We start from the raw sequence: 15,057 nt of genomic DNA, 5'->3' as shown, positions 1-15,057 counted from the left end.
CGCATAGAGTGAAATATTTCAAGCCTGTTTTTCTTGTAATTTTGATGATTCTGGTTTAGAGATAATAAAACAACACAAATTTTAGTGTCTCAGAAAATTAGAATATTACATAAGATCAATTTAAAACTAGGACTGCAAGCAGTACTGAACGGGCCCTCGCAGTACACGCGTGTCGGGGCATGCTGCCGTCGGGGTGTGTGCGTTACAGGGGCCAGTCTATACCACCCCTATGAATTTCATTGCCTTAAGTGTTATAGTGTGGCCACGGTACCAAATATGGAATTAGACTGCCACCACAGTGTCACCTAGGGGCCGATCAATAAAACCTTAAAGGGTTATCCTCAGGAGGGCATTGACAATAATTGTACCAAGTTTTGTATAATAATGCACAAACTATCACTTTAATCCTCATACAGTGTCTGAAGGAGGACTCTTAACTGATATGTATAAGTTAGAAGAGGCAGGTAGCAATGGTGGAAAGTAACTATGTACATTTACTCAAGTACTGGACTTAAAGTACAATTTTGATGTACTTTTATGTACATTTTATGTAACTTTATACTTCTACTCCACTACATTTTGAGGCAAATATTGTACTTTTTACTCCACACATTACTACATTTAGCTGACAGCTTTAATTACTTTTCAGGTCAAGATTTAAAATGACAAACATGATACATTTAAAATGATTACCCATTTTTATAAATTAAACCATTTAAAAGTTTATTAGGTAGTTAAAATAAGCGGAGTGGAGTCATTTCACAGTGTGGTATTAGTACTTTTACTGAAGTAAAGGATCTGAATACTTCTTCCACCACTGTCCTTTTTAGTTCTTTACTTTTTTATTTATAATTTTTATTTTTAAATTTTAAATTTTATTTTATTTTTTAAATTTTTTATTTATTTATATATTTGCGCGGCCCCGCTGCGCAATGTGGTTATGGATATGAGCTTTGGCTAAAAATAATGCGCAATACTCTGAATACTCATTCCACCACTGTCCTTTTTACTTCTTTACTTTTTAATTTTCTAATTTTTTTTTTAATTGATTTATTTTTTTTCATAATTTTTTTAAATTTAAATTTGTAATTTTTTTATATTTAAAAATATATTACGCGTTACTGCGCATGCGGGCCCCATTGTGTATGTGCAGAAGAGTAACGGGCCGTGCATGTGCATTGCGCAGAAAAATAAAAAATAAAAAAATAAAAAAATAAAAAAAATTAAAAATTAAAAAATTAAAAAATTAAAAACATTTAGAAATTTATAAATGTAAAAATTAAAAAATCAAAAAAATTTAAAATTTAAAATTTAAAAAAATTTAAAATTTAAAAAATTAAAATTAAAAAATAATAACATTTAAAATAAAAAAAATAATTAAAAAAATAAATCAATAAAAATAAAAAATAATAAAAAATAAAAAAGTAAAGAAGTAAAAAGGACAGTGGTGGAAGAAGTTCTATAAACTCAATACTTGGTTGGGCTCTTTTTGCATGAATTACTGCATTAATATGACGTGGCATGGAGGAGATCAGCCTACAGCACCATGTTGCTTTCATCCGGTGTCTCACCTTCCTCTTGATAATAGAGTTTCACTTTTTGAAATGATTGACAAAAGATATTGAACTTATTCACAATATTCTAATTTTTTGAGATGTACCTGTATAAGCAGCATTTAATTTCTTCAAGATAGGGCTATTTTTAACTCTTTAATATACTGTTATGAGGTTTAATGAAGAAAAAAAACCATCTAATCACTTTAAATTGATCATGATTTCCATGTCAAAAGTAAATAAAACTATCAGCTAAATGTAGTGGAGTATAAAGTAAAATTTTTACCTTAAATGTAATGGAGTACAAGTATAAAGTTACATTAAATGGAAATACTCAAATAAAGTACAAGTACCTCAAAATTGTACTTAAGTAAATGTACTTAGTTACATTCCACCACTGATTATTATATAAACTAGTTTAAAATAATCACACCAAATACTTGTCAGAGGATGGAAGATGGATGGTGTGCCTTCTCTGCGAGAATGGGCTGTTGGGATGTCACAAGTCGCAGCATTCGAAAAATTGTCATGTAAACAACTGGGTAGACTGACTCTATATGAAGCAAAATGGGGTAAATATTTACACTTTCTAAAAGGCTCCTGAAGGGGGTTATATAGTGGAGATACGTTAGTTGTTGTTGTTGTTTTTTTAATTTAGTTAATTGTGGATAAATATATACTGGTGCTTCATCTTTTTGTATGTATTTATGTTTGCTATTATTATTCTTAACCTTTTTTATTTGTTAACAAATGATGTCTTTAATGCAATAGTTATTTTTTTTAATTTGTTGTATTGACCTTCCTTGATTCAGTTTTTGAGTCTGAGTCTTAGTTTATTTAATGTTCTGTATGTGTGTAATAGATGCACATGAAGGAGCATGGTGAGAGATGCTTGTAACCAGAAAGGGATTAGCACTGATGGTGATGGTGTATGTTTGTTGTTGGTGGGGTGGGTTTTTTATTTTGTTATTGTTGTACAATGAAAATGGAAAATAAAAAATTTTAATCACAAAAAATAACACCACGCATTTTCTCAAAAAGCTTGCGATTTGACTTTTATTTTCAAGGTAAATTTTGTTTAACTTCCTTTCGAACGTCGCAGTTTTATTTTGAAGGTACAGCATCCCGTTTCCAGTCTGCGCGTGGTAATTTGTGTCTGACTTGACGTACTTATAAATGTAAGTACGAGGGTCTCGTTAGAAGTTCCGCTGCTTCCACATAGGACCGAGAGCCGCGCTCACCCACGCCGCAGTCATCACCTTGAGCACGGTAAGCTGTCTGCAGAGCACCGCTGTTTGTTTACTGTACACTGTCTAACCAAACCTCATTCTTTTGAACCTTGTTTTCAGATAAACCAGTTACTGTAGTGTGCACATGCAGGTTATTAGACGCCTGATAAACTAAACTCGCCAGCGACACTTTTATCTTTTATTAGTCTTTATCGTTTATTAGCCATAACTTAAATTACTTAGATATGTGACCACTGTAAAGTTATTGATTTTAATGGTGTAGCACATTTACTGTATGTCCCATTGACAAATGTACAGTAGCATGTTCCTCTTTTCCTCTCACACAGTTCTTATGATTTCATACACTTAGCAGCAGTAAGGTATCCGGAGAGGAAACAGGTCTTAAAGTCTGTATGGGGCGTTGGCTGTCTGTCTTTTCTGTCTCCGTAAGTGTGTGAGTGTGTGTGAGAGAGCTACAGTTACATGCTGACTTGTGAAAGCCTGGGCTGCTCCTGAAATCTGTTTCCAGTTAAGAAGTCTCCTTTTTTTCACTCAGTGATGGAACCGCTGAGGCTAAAAAATGCATCACAGAGGTCAATTAAAATTCCTGTACTTCTATTTTTCATTGTCCTGTGTGTGTGTGTGTGTGTGTGTGTGTGTGTGTGTGTGTGTTTGTGTCCTTGTAAGTGATGCTTATGGCTTTAGTGTTGGCTCTACCAGTTATCACTTTTCTGCAAGCAGTTTTCAAGTAAATTCAGAATCCATGTGTGACTGAACTCTTTCTCCCTTAAACACAGGCTGCAACAGAACACACATGGACGATAGTATGACTGCAAACCGTAAAATATAAGTAGACAACTCTGATTATTCATATATTGATTTTCTTTTAAAGAAGAGGACATTTGTCCGTTAAATGACCCTCAGATAAAAAAAGTCATTTTCCAGTCAGAATGCAGAAGGAAACACCAAGTCAGATGTTGCAACTGGAGTTCACTTTTTTGCACTACTAGGCAACAACATTTTGATATTAAAAAAGTCATATGGAAGTATTTTCAGGACTACAGTAATCTCACAGCATGCACTATCAAACAAGCACAAACAGTAAGTAAACCAAGTGTGTGACTGACCTTTCGCTGCAACACATAAACACACATGCACACTAGAAAGTCGTAGGGAGTTTTTAGTCTGATCTGAAGCCGGTGCCTGCATGTTAAAGAAATTACCATGAGCTCAGTCCCATAAAATACATCACAGGCTTGTAAAACTTTATGCTATTTGTCTAACTGCATGTGATGGGAACTCCCTGTTGTGTTTTGCCTGTTGTGTATTTATCAGGATAGACTGTAAATGGTAGTCAGACACTGTGCTTTTCTTTTCATTAGTCCCCAATGGTCAATATCATATTTTTAGCAGAGTTTTTTAATGGAGTTCTGCAGCTTGCACAACATGAAGTGGAAAAAGGTGATGACTGAGAAGCTTGGCATTGTGTTATCTCAGACCTGCAGCTATTAAAACATGCTGTGATGTGTTTAGGTGTGCTGATATTAATCAGAGGTTGCGAAATTAACAGGAAGAAGGTTTTGTGTTGCTTTATTGTACATTGTGAAAGGAAGCAGGCATTGCTAAATAACTCTATTCTTGCAAGAAAAGTGGCAGCACCATCATCAAAACACCCAATGAGTGGATCTTTATTGAGAAAGGCGTTTCATCCCTGAGTGAAAGACACTTGTAAAATGACGAATATTGCAGTTGTTCTGGAGACTTGTGGTCGCCCAACATCTTACTCAGAAACTTGACTATGTTGGTTTTTCCTTTAATTTGGCACCCGTCTGTGAGCTCATTCAGCCTTGTGGTTTAACGGTCAAATAGATGGTAAATGATCTAATGCTTGGTCCCCTGAAGGGAAATTAATGCATGCTATTTTTGTACAGAAATAGTCATGTTTGGCATTGGTTCAGAAATGGTTCAGTTTAAGTAAGGGTTTGGTCTGGTCGTTGATGTGAGTCTGGGAGAATGGTTAGAAACTGAGATTTGCAGGGATTTTGTTGTTGGAGATTTATGAAGGGAGATATTTGGAAGCAAACAAGCGCGCAATACAGGACTGAGGGCTAAAATGTCCCATTAGATCATTTTAACAATAAATTTTAATGTTGGACTTGCATTGGACTTTCTGTAGCTCTCCAACAGGGCTGATGTGGTTCCAATGTGGGGAGCATTTTAATCTCTCTCTCACACACACACACACACACACACACACGCACACGCACACAGAGAAAATGTCATAGATATTCATGGAAATGGAAATTGGTCATACATCGCCGCTGCTTTTGAGTTTTGTCAGCTGCTCTCTTCTGAAAGACATCTCAGTTGAGAGACGAGAGGGAGAGTGCAGAAACAGAAGGAGTGTGTAACTCAGAACAGACAAAGCGAGGTGGGTTAAAGTTCAGCTAACCAGCAGCGGCTGGTAAAACCATCATGTCTGTCCTGTTGTAGTGGAACATGCTGCATTTCTCTACACTACTCTGATCTGTTGTATCGGCTTTATTCCTCTGACTGGAATGTGCCTCACCGGAGCCAAAGAAAACAATTATCCTCCTTTGTAGGCTGATGTTGAGTGTTAATGTTTAGCTGAACTTGCTGCTCAGTTTTAGATACTGATATTGTGTATTTATCTTTGAGATGGTATGACTGGAATCGGCTGTGGGAATGCTTACTGACAGTGTGATGTTGCTGCAGTTGGGCCATGATTGGGAGATACAGTGATCTTTAAAGCTGCTCAAATCAATTTTATGAATCCATTTTTTATCATTCCGTCACTTTGCGGTGCTCGTATGTGCATTTACGTGCATTTATTTTACTTTTTAAACTTTCTTTTATAACTTCTGCCCAGGACTTTTTAAAGAAGTAAAGAAACTGCAGGCTTTTAACTCAGTGTAACCACTTTGTTTTCAGCGAGCGGCCATTTAATGTGCTGATAACAACCTTCTCAACCTGCTGGCAGGTGGAGCAGGCCCCTACACCACTGATAACACATTTGAAATGGGTTTTTTTGGCCTTTGAAACCAATTTTAAGGTGCAAAATGTAGTAAATTTCTCAAAATAATTTAATTTATTTAGAGTTGCAGCAATAAGCCGATCAGTCAAAGGAAAAGAGAGAAATCGTCATCAAATCTGTTAGTCAATTTGTTGTAAATGTTCATGCAGAAATCCACAGACCCTTGCCTCTCAAATGTTGATATTTGATGGGGTTTTTAGCCTTCTATTATCAGAAATGGAATGTTTTTATGTTTTGGGATGTTACTGGGATATAATGAGCAGTTTAAAAATGTAATTTTGTCATTAAAAAAAAATCTGAAAAAAAGGGATTACTTAATTGAGAAAATAATAATCGATAATTAAAATTAGCTTGCTCTTCGTGAGCCTAAAACAAGCAGCTCAATAATGCGTTACAAGTACCCACCCTGCTAATGCTTGAGGTTGATTTTCCCTTCAAGAGAAAGCCCTCAAAACAACAGGACGTCTAAACGCAATCAGTTAAAGACCATTAAAAGGTTAACACATTTACCCAATTTAAAGGTCATTTTCCCCCCACCATCACAACTTGACATTTAAACAATGAGTTCTACACAAGTGAAATAAAAAACAATACATCATATTAAAGAGTCAAGCCATCATCAAGTTTAACAGACATTTTTAAAACCTCAGACATGCTTGCTACAATCAGAGAACCAACCTTAATCAGCTTTTTTTAAACCATTAGGAAATCCCATATAAGATGCTTTCACATCTCCGAGTTGGGAGTCATTCTTCCGACTTCAGTGTGTTCATGAGCGTTAAGTCACAATGTGGATACAGCATGGACACCGCAAGGAAGATGTGTTATGTGTAGTCTGTAATAAATAAACAAACTTAGCTACATGGACGGCAACTAACAATTATGACTGAATACAATATCACAAATTAAATGTGAACAAAAATTGATAAAGTAAATTGATAAAAAAAGTTTCTTAACATTGACCCAACAACACGTTTCTGCACAATATGATATTAACTCAGCAAGTCGGGTAATAAAACTTTTGCCATCTTTTCCAAGTTGGGAACAAATTTTTCCGACACCACATGAATGTAAGCTACAAGATATTTTCTATCAGCTGCCACACCAAGTCAATGATTAAAGAGCCAGACTGTTTCTAAAGGCCAAGTCTGCATGGAAGTAGAGGTCACACCTGCAGCACACACTGAATGTCACAAAAGTTCAGACAAAGCTTATTGTACATGAATCTGTAGGCGTTAATGAGACGTTAATGTAAACACAGTACATTATCTAGAACTGTGTGTGTGTGTGTGTGTGGCACCACTGTGCCAACTATGTCGTTCTGATGGAGACTTCCTGTTTCTCAGTTTTCCTCTACATTCTTCAGCGATAAGCTCATGCCAACACACACACACACACACACACACACACACACACGGACATACACAGATGGCGGGTACAAGCAGACGCTCTTAAAAAATACACACCAAATTTACTTCAGTTTGTCTGGGAACGTTTTGCTTTCTTACTTTCTCATCCCCCATGTGTTTTTAAAATGTGTGCGTGATTTTCCTCTCGTCCACATGGCATGATGTCACCTCTCTGCGTTTTATTTGTACAACACGGACCTCAGACTGCGGCTCTAATTGTTACAGTAAGGTGGCTGAAACTTCAACAGGGGTGGGAAAGGACAGAGAGCGAAAAGGAGACTTGAAGAATTCAAAGCTAAATCTCCAAAAAAAATACATAATTTTACTCCTGTTGGAGTTGAATTGTTGACATGAGAAAAATATAGAAGAGCACCAGCCTTTAACCATGACCACTAAATGCCCTGCCTCCACCCTTACGTGACCCAAAAATCAAGTCCTAATTATATATTGTAATGGTTTTTCTTTGGGTTTTTGTGTGAGAAAGGGAAGTGAGTCCCCATGATGTCACCATACGAACATGTGATTGACACACACACACAGTTATCCTTGGCAGACCGACTGCGTGACACGGCTTAATTTCATATTGATTCAACTGTTTCCATGGCAACCAAACAGTGAGCTTGTATTGACAGCTTGGAAACAAGAAAAATGATGTGTACGTGCTTTCGTGCCATGACACAGCGAGAATATTTATTGCAGAGAAGAAAAGTAGAGACATGCAGCAACACCGTCCTCGGAACGTCTGACGTCAGTGGAGCCTGATTTATTTTTCTCAGAACCTGTGTGGATACTGGCTCGCTTCCTGTCAGCCATTGTTCGCCTCCAATCAGATAACATTTCCGCGATGCTGGTAGCCAAGTGTTGTTATTGCCTGCTCTGCAGCCTTCGAGCTACACAGAACTTCATGTAGCTGTGAGCTACCAGCACACTTTTCCAGGGCAGAAAGGGACAGAAATTAAAAAATAAATTCTTATTAGTTTAAGCAGGGAGTGAACGGGAGATAACAGGTAAATACCAGACCTCGCCTTTGGCTGGCTGGACTTCCTGTCTTCCGGTGGTGATAGATGAGTAGTCTATCCCAGTTAACAAATAAACCAGCTGCTGGTTTTTCCATTAATATGTAACGAATTAGCAGGTTACTGAAAGGAAGATGAATGTTCACTCCACATGATGTCAGTTTGTAGCTTTATTGTCTGTACAGGAGGCCACAGAAGAAGTTATTTAACCAGCTTTATTAACAGCAACACCTTTAACCTTAGCCACATATCTGCCAAACAGCAGTCTGACTCTGGATAACAACAGTGGACTGTTTTAATCCTACTGTTTTTTACTGCATATTTTTGAATTTAGTCATTTGATTTGGTGGGAGAGTTTAAGTGTCACGTAATGCCCTAAACGCTGTATTGAAGACTGAATACAGTCAAGAATGACAATACTTGTTAGTCAGTTGGTCAGATGAAAATATAATTCAATTATATGAGATGGATTTCCGTGACATTTTGTACTTTGTCATTTCTGATCATTATCCCCATGCAATGGCTGTGGAAATCAAACTAAAAGTTAGTTAATACTAATAGCTAATAGCTAATAGCTAATACGTTACACTTGGTGTGTTTTTGGTATAACATGCCAAAGATGGTGAACAGTGTAAACATGATTCCTCCTCTGTACCAGCATGTTTGCACTGTCCTTTGAGGGCATGTTAGCATGCTGACATCAGCCTTTTGCCATAAAGTACACACACAACCCACAGCATGGATTTGGCTTGTTAAAACTGATGTTTCTTTTTCTCTTTTTCTCTTTTTTCTTTTTTCTTTTTTACAGTTTTTATGGGTTTATTTTAAAATCAATTTCCAGTATTCCTTCTTGAATAAAACTACAGAATTTTAAAAAGGACCTTTAAGACATTTGATATTGGCACAACAGACACTTGTTGTATAATATCTGCTCAGAGTCCTAAAAAAGGAAAGACTACTGGGACAAATGTGAAGGCCATGACTGTAATTTCAGTGTCCCACCATCCTCCAACATCTGTGCCTAAAAAAAACAAACCTATTTTAAAACCTTTACATAACGATTTCTGGATTTAAAAAAAGAGTTGAATTGTAGGATTTTCAAACTACATGTCCTTAACATAAAGATCATGTTGCCAGACCTACTGCCTCCATTCACCTCTGAGTGGTTGAAATGATGTCACCATATTTGCCCTTATTGTGTCACTATTAACAACCACTCATCAGTCGGCCCTCGCCTATAAACGTGAATTGTCGCCCATCTGTGATTTCTGGTTAGAGTTTAAACAAAGTCACAAGAAAAGGGAGGATCTGAGAGTTTGTGAACGCAGCCTAAACTCGTGGCCACATTGCTCCTGTGCCAAAACCAGAACTTCCTCATGAATCTGTGCTGACATGCCACTCCAACCAGGAGGTGAACGCTATAGTTTGTGGTTTTCATGGTTTCCTAGGGAGTGGTCCGTGAAAGAAGTGCAGTGTGTGTGTGTGTGTGTGTGTGTGTGTGTGTGTGTGTGTGCGCATGTAAGTTCTGTCAAACACTTGTCAATGTTCCAGATCTCACCACATTAGTCATACCAGGCATTCCTTCATGTGTTCACCTCACTGTGCGGACACACACACACACACACACACACACACACACACACACACACACACACACACACTCTCTCTCTCTCTCTCTCTCTCTCTCTCTCTCTCGCAGCACTTTGGGAGAATTCCTTGCGGTCAGCCAGCATGAACTTGATGTGGGAAATAACTGAGCGAACAGACTTTAGCTGAATCTCTTCCTCCACATTTTTGCGCGTTTGTGTAGCTTTGTAATCACGGCTCGCTTGGTGATCAACGTGGTGATTTTGGGTCTATGTTTAGGAAGTTCATGAGTGTTGTATTTTGGGTAGAGTGATTTCTGGACAGTGTTGTGTGAGAAATCCGCTACATGAGGATGCTGAAGACGAGCAGAAGTGGATAATATAATCCAATTTTGGAACTCAATTAACATGAAGGTGGACAGCAATAATAAGTATTCAGATCCTTCAGTGAAACTAATGTAAAAATATTACAAGTTCAACTCCAGCATTCAAAATCTACAATCAAAATTTACTCAAAGCATCGAAAATAAAATTGCTTATTGTGCAGAAAAAAGGCAGATGTGAGTGTGATATTATAGTATATTATATTACTAAAACATTATTTCTGATATATTGATATATAAGCAACATTTTTTCGTTGTAGTTTGTTGATTTGGAGCTAATTTTGGCAATTTTGCACACTATTGGGTAGTTTAATCTGTATAACTGTAAAATAAAATAAAGTAATAAGGATAATAATAATTAAAAAAAAAAGGATGGGTTAAATGCAGAGGTTGAATTTCCCCATTGTGGGATTAATAAAGTAATCTTCTTCTTCTTCTCTCTCTTCTTAATAATTCCCTCTGAAATGTAGAAAAGTTGATTATAAAGTAGAATAAAATGAAAATACGGAAGTAAACTACAAGTACATGAAATCTCTACCTTTTGAAATCTGCTCCAGGCATTTTGTAAATTATGATTTTTTAAATTTTATTTATTTTATTGATCTACAGTTATCAGATTTATCTTCAGAATGAGTAATATGCATGTGGCCAGAGGCTATGAAAAATAACAGTTGCTTCATGTTATAATGAAGTCTCATTGATTTTTAGTTTTGAATAATTTTCACCGAAAACAGTAGATGTTTTAGGGACACATTTATATATATATATATATATATATATATATATATATATATATATACACATATATATTAATGAATTATATTTATTTTAACTGTTAATATCTCAAATAAATATATATAAATATCCCACTCATAATTAGACATTTAGGATTTGTTACTTTATTTGCAGACTTATGGTTTGGTAACCTAAGCCCAAAAATCAAGTAAACAGTCAATTAGTATCTTTGACATTATGTTAAATACTAGAATCTGAAAACATGTAATAATTTAAAATTCCATCACCAGCTTACAGAACTTAAACTTGTGTTATTGGTCATTTGTGTGCCTCTCACAACAGTACTCCACCTTTATTGTCCTAATTTATCACTTTCATGAGGTTTTTTTTTAAATTTTTATACAGAGATAAGATGAATGAGAGAGGAGGGAAATACCTGAAGTACCTCTATAAGTACTTCAGGTATTTCAGAGGCAATGCTCTTGAGTCAGAGTGGAGAATAAAAGGCATCTCAGCAGCTAAATGCAGCATTAAACATCAGTCTTTTCAGTCCCACTAAGTGGATCAACAGCGCCCCTATGTGGTCATTTTAAGTCTTCTTCTATTAGAATACTATGTTGTGAAAAGGTTGTTTAACTTTTGAATTTGGTTGGACTTCTTTTTGCAATTTGTGGAGCAAACAATTGTTTGCTCCACAAAATGAAAATAATCACAATTATATGATGACCTAATAATGAGCAGGTTTTGCTTTTCTCTCTTTCTGCTTTATTAGTTGCAGCAGTGAGTCTCCCTCCGAGAGACGATGGCAGAAAGCTCGCACTGTTTCTACTGCCGGGAGGACCTCGGGGGGAAGAGGTTCGTCCGCAACGAAGGCAGACCAGTGTGTGTCCGCTGCCACACCAAGTTCTGCGCTAACACCTGCGCAGAGTGCCATCGACCCATCCCTGTGGAGTCAAAGGTGTGTGTGTGTGTGTGTGTGTGTGTGTGTGTGTGTGTGTGTGTGTCAGTTTGGAGTTGATTTTCTCTGAATGGTCTGTCCGGTGTGGCATCTCATCAAACTTCCTCCCTCCACCAGGAGCTCAGCCATAAGGGCCGGTACTGGCATGAGGAGTGTTTCCGCTGTGCTAAGTGTTACAAGCCTCTGGCCAAGGAGCCCTTCAGCACCAAGGACGACCGCATCATGTGTGGGAAATGTTGCTCCAGGGAGGACGCTCCACGCTGCCACGGCTGCTATAAAGCCATACTGGCTGGTAAGACTGAGCTTTAAGAGACTGGCCCATTTATTACAAGATTTTTAATGTGAAATATGTGAGATTTAACTGCAGGTTTTACTCAGTTTATCTACAATACTATCAACCTCTTCTCTGATCTTGTGCAGGAACAGAGAGTGTGGAGTACAAAGGGAACTCGTGGCACGATGAATGTTTCACCTGTTTCAACTGTAAACGACCAATAGGATCGCTGAGTTTCCTCTCCAAAGGAACTGATGTTTACTGCAGCCCCTGCTATGACAAGAAGTTCGCCAAACATTGCGTCTGCTGCAAAAAGGTAATTGTTAAACTTTCATCATCAACAACACAACAACATGATTGATTATCCACACACTTATTTCCACTTCCCTCTGTGTCCAGGCGATAACCTCTGGAGGGGTGAACTACCAGGACCAACCCTGGCACAGCCATTGTTTTGTGTGCAGCTCCTGTGCGAAGCCTCTGGCAGGGACCAGCTTCACCAACCACCAGGACCAGGTGTTCTGTGTCGACTGCTACAAGAGCTCCGTGGCAAAGAAATGCAGCGGCTGCCAGAACCCCATCACAGGTTACTTAACAATTTAAACTGAAGAATATGTCCAAATAAAATTCAGATGATAATCAGTGACGGGGCAATATGAAGTGGCTTAAGTCTTCACACATATATTTTTTATTTTAAACATTGCATTCAAATATTAAAAAAGAAAACCCTTTACAAATTCCAGTGTGAAGCATCTTCATTTATTGATAGAAGGTTTGAAGACTAAATTGTAGTCCCTCAACAGATGGAAGACTACAATTCTGGGAAATATTTGATGTGGTCACATGTGGCTTAAGTTTTCCAGAAAATTCATATTTTTTTTAATGTCAGATGTCATTCTGAATTAGTTTTCATTAAAATTAGTTAATGTTGCAATTGCAATATGAGTCAAAATAATCAAAATTACATATTTTTTTCAGAACTCGCAGCACTTAAGTTTTCTTTAAAATATTGCCAAAGATACACCTTTTATTGTACAATTCATGACCCTTGTGGGCACAACACAAAGTGCCATTTTATTCCAGTTTAAAAAAAAGAATTTATCAGAGAAATTGAACATGCGCTTTTTTATGATTTATGTCAATATAATGCTGATTCTATAGAGGTGCAGAACTTATATATTGCAGTGAAATACAAGGCCACAGTGAGTAAAATGTAAAAAGAGCAAAAAAACTTGCATTGTGTATAATGTCCACTGTCCTCTCCTCTCTTCTCCTCTCAGGTTTTGGTAAAGGAGTGAACGTGGTAAACTATGAGGGCGGCTCCTGGCACGAATACTGCTTCAACTGTAAAAAATGCTCCCTCAGTCTGTCCAACAAGCGTTTCGTAACCAAGGGGAAAGACATCCTCTGCGCAGACTGTGGCAACAAGTAGAGCTGGAGAGCTCCGTCATGTCTAACAGTGCTTCATAAAGTCATTATTGTTTGTTTGTTTGTTTTTTATATGAAAGGTCCCCATTTAAATATTTGGCTTATCACTAAAGTGAGTTTCATGGAGATTATCCACAAAGTGTTTGAATATTTGTGTCCACTGTTGATTGTTTGCTTTGATGCTGCATGCTAACGCTAAAACGTACACAGTGCTGAGTGATGGTAGGGACTGTCTTTGTTCTTAAAGTCCTACAAAAAGAACTAGTTTATTGCTAACAGTAGATCATTGATACTCTATGAAACGTTCACATTTCCCTACACAACCGATTCCTTTAATGAGATCCATGCTTTCATTCATCACAGTATGCTAACATGTTAGCATAAAGCTAGAGGGTACCATGTGTTTTTAAAATTGTAATTGTATTTTTTTTTTTTGCATAAAAATAGCTGCTTACGTTAATGGCTTGATTGTCAACTTGTTTTTTTATTTGGTGTTTTTTTAAAAAGGTTATATTTTCCAATGACCAAAAAACATGTTTTTTAATAATCAAATTATATCTATATTTTTAATTGCTAATTCATTATTTGCTATGCTTAATGTATGTGTTGGTTCAATAAACTTTGATGCACTTTTCTTAACTATTTTCCCTTTAAGCAAGGAGGAAATTTTAACATGAAATTGGACTATATATTCAAACTGTATGGCCTGATGTGTTGCTATGATGGAATAAACTGAATCAACAAAACTGAGCAGTACATTTGTCTTTATTGATCATTTTATTGATGTTAAGGGTCCATGTTGACATATAACAAACTGTAAATCACTTTGCACATTATTTGTCAGTGTTACTATGTTCCATGTAGATAAAGAGAGCCATAAAAGAGACAAGACCTTTATATATGAAGCTGTAAAATTGGGAACTCCATTTAAAATACATTTCCCTGCAGAACTGGAAGTGTAGCAACAAGCTTTGTTTTTTAAAACCTGTTAACAGAAGGATTTTACTTTACTTTTACATTCTCTAATGTTATTTGGTAGGTACAACCTTTTTATGAGAGCTTTTAAAGTGGTTTAGCTTCATGTGTTTACAGAACGTAGTGCATGTTTGTTAAATCTAATGATGTATTTGTGGGAGTTAATTACCTTTTAAAAATGATAATTGCCTGACTGGTAAGATGATATTCAACCTGCACATAACCCTTTTCTCTCTCTCTCACCTGCACAGGTGTCACACTGGTGGACCAATCACAGGCAGGATACGCTGCTCTCCACTCCACGCTCGGTCACACCGTCCTGGTGAGCAGAGAAAGGTTTGTGGTTCATCTTCTGCTTCGTGTCAGAGATTGTTGATTCATCTTTAGAGCTCTGAAATATTTCTTTAATGCAGGTAAGTGTTTCTTCAATTCTTTTTTTCTTCTTCAAGGTTTATA

General features: G+C 36.8%; 1 protein-coding gene across 1 annotated transcript; it reads left to right on the top strand.

Annotated features, from left to right (window-relative positions):
- The first annotated feature begins 2,549 nt into the window (after positions 1 to 2,549).
- On the top strand, positions 2,550 to 14,372 carry LOC131986585 (four and a half LIM domains protein 1-like). Its single transcript, XM_059351617.1, has 6 exons — positions 2,550 to 2,822; positions 11,739 to 11,924; positions 12,042 to 12,216; positions 12,345 to 12,514; positions 12,598 to 12,784; positions 13,479 to 14,372. Exons 2-6 carry the CDS (start codon positions 11,769 to 11,771, stop codon positions 13,628 to 13,630), a joined length of 840 nt encoding a protein of 279 aa, XP_059207600.1. The 5' UTR covers positions 2,550 to 2,822; positions 11,739 to 11,768; the 3' UTR covers positions 13,631 to 14,372.
- The last annotated feature ends 685 nt before the right edge of the window (positions 14,373 to 15,057 follow it).

The sequence above is a fragment of the Centropristis striata genome, chromosome 15 (assembly GCF_030273125.1).
Source record: "Centropristis striata isolate RG_2023a ecotype Rhode Island chromosome 15, C.striata_1.0, whole genome shotgun sequence".
Taxonomy (NCBI): domain Eukaryota; kingdom Metazoa; phylum Chordata; class Actinopteri; order Perciformes; family Serranidae; genus Centropristis; species Centropristis striata.
Note: the sequence above shows the minus strand (reverse complement) of the source record. Positions and strands in the feature narration are given on the sequence as shown.

Bases quoted from the DNA above. Each gene is read 5' to 3' on its own strand.
- LOC131986585 (XM_059351617.1), top strand. From the start codon at position 11,769: ATGGCAGAAAGCTCGCACTGTTTCTACTGCCGGGAGGACCTCGGGGGG. The intron at 11,925-12,041 runs GTGTGTGTGTGT...TCCCTCCACCAG, and splicing joins CCATCCCTGTGGAGTCAAAG to GAGCTCAGCCATAAGGGCCG. The intron at 12,217-12,344 runs GTAAGACTGAGC...GATCTTGTGCAG, and splicing joins CTATAAAGCCATACTGGCTG to GAACAGAGAGTGTGGAGTAC.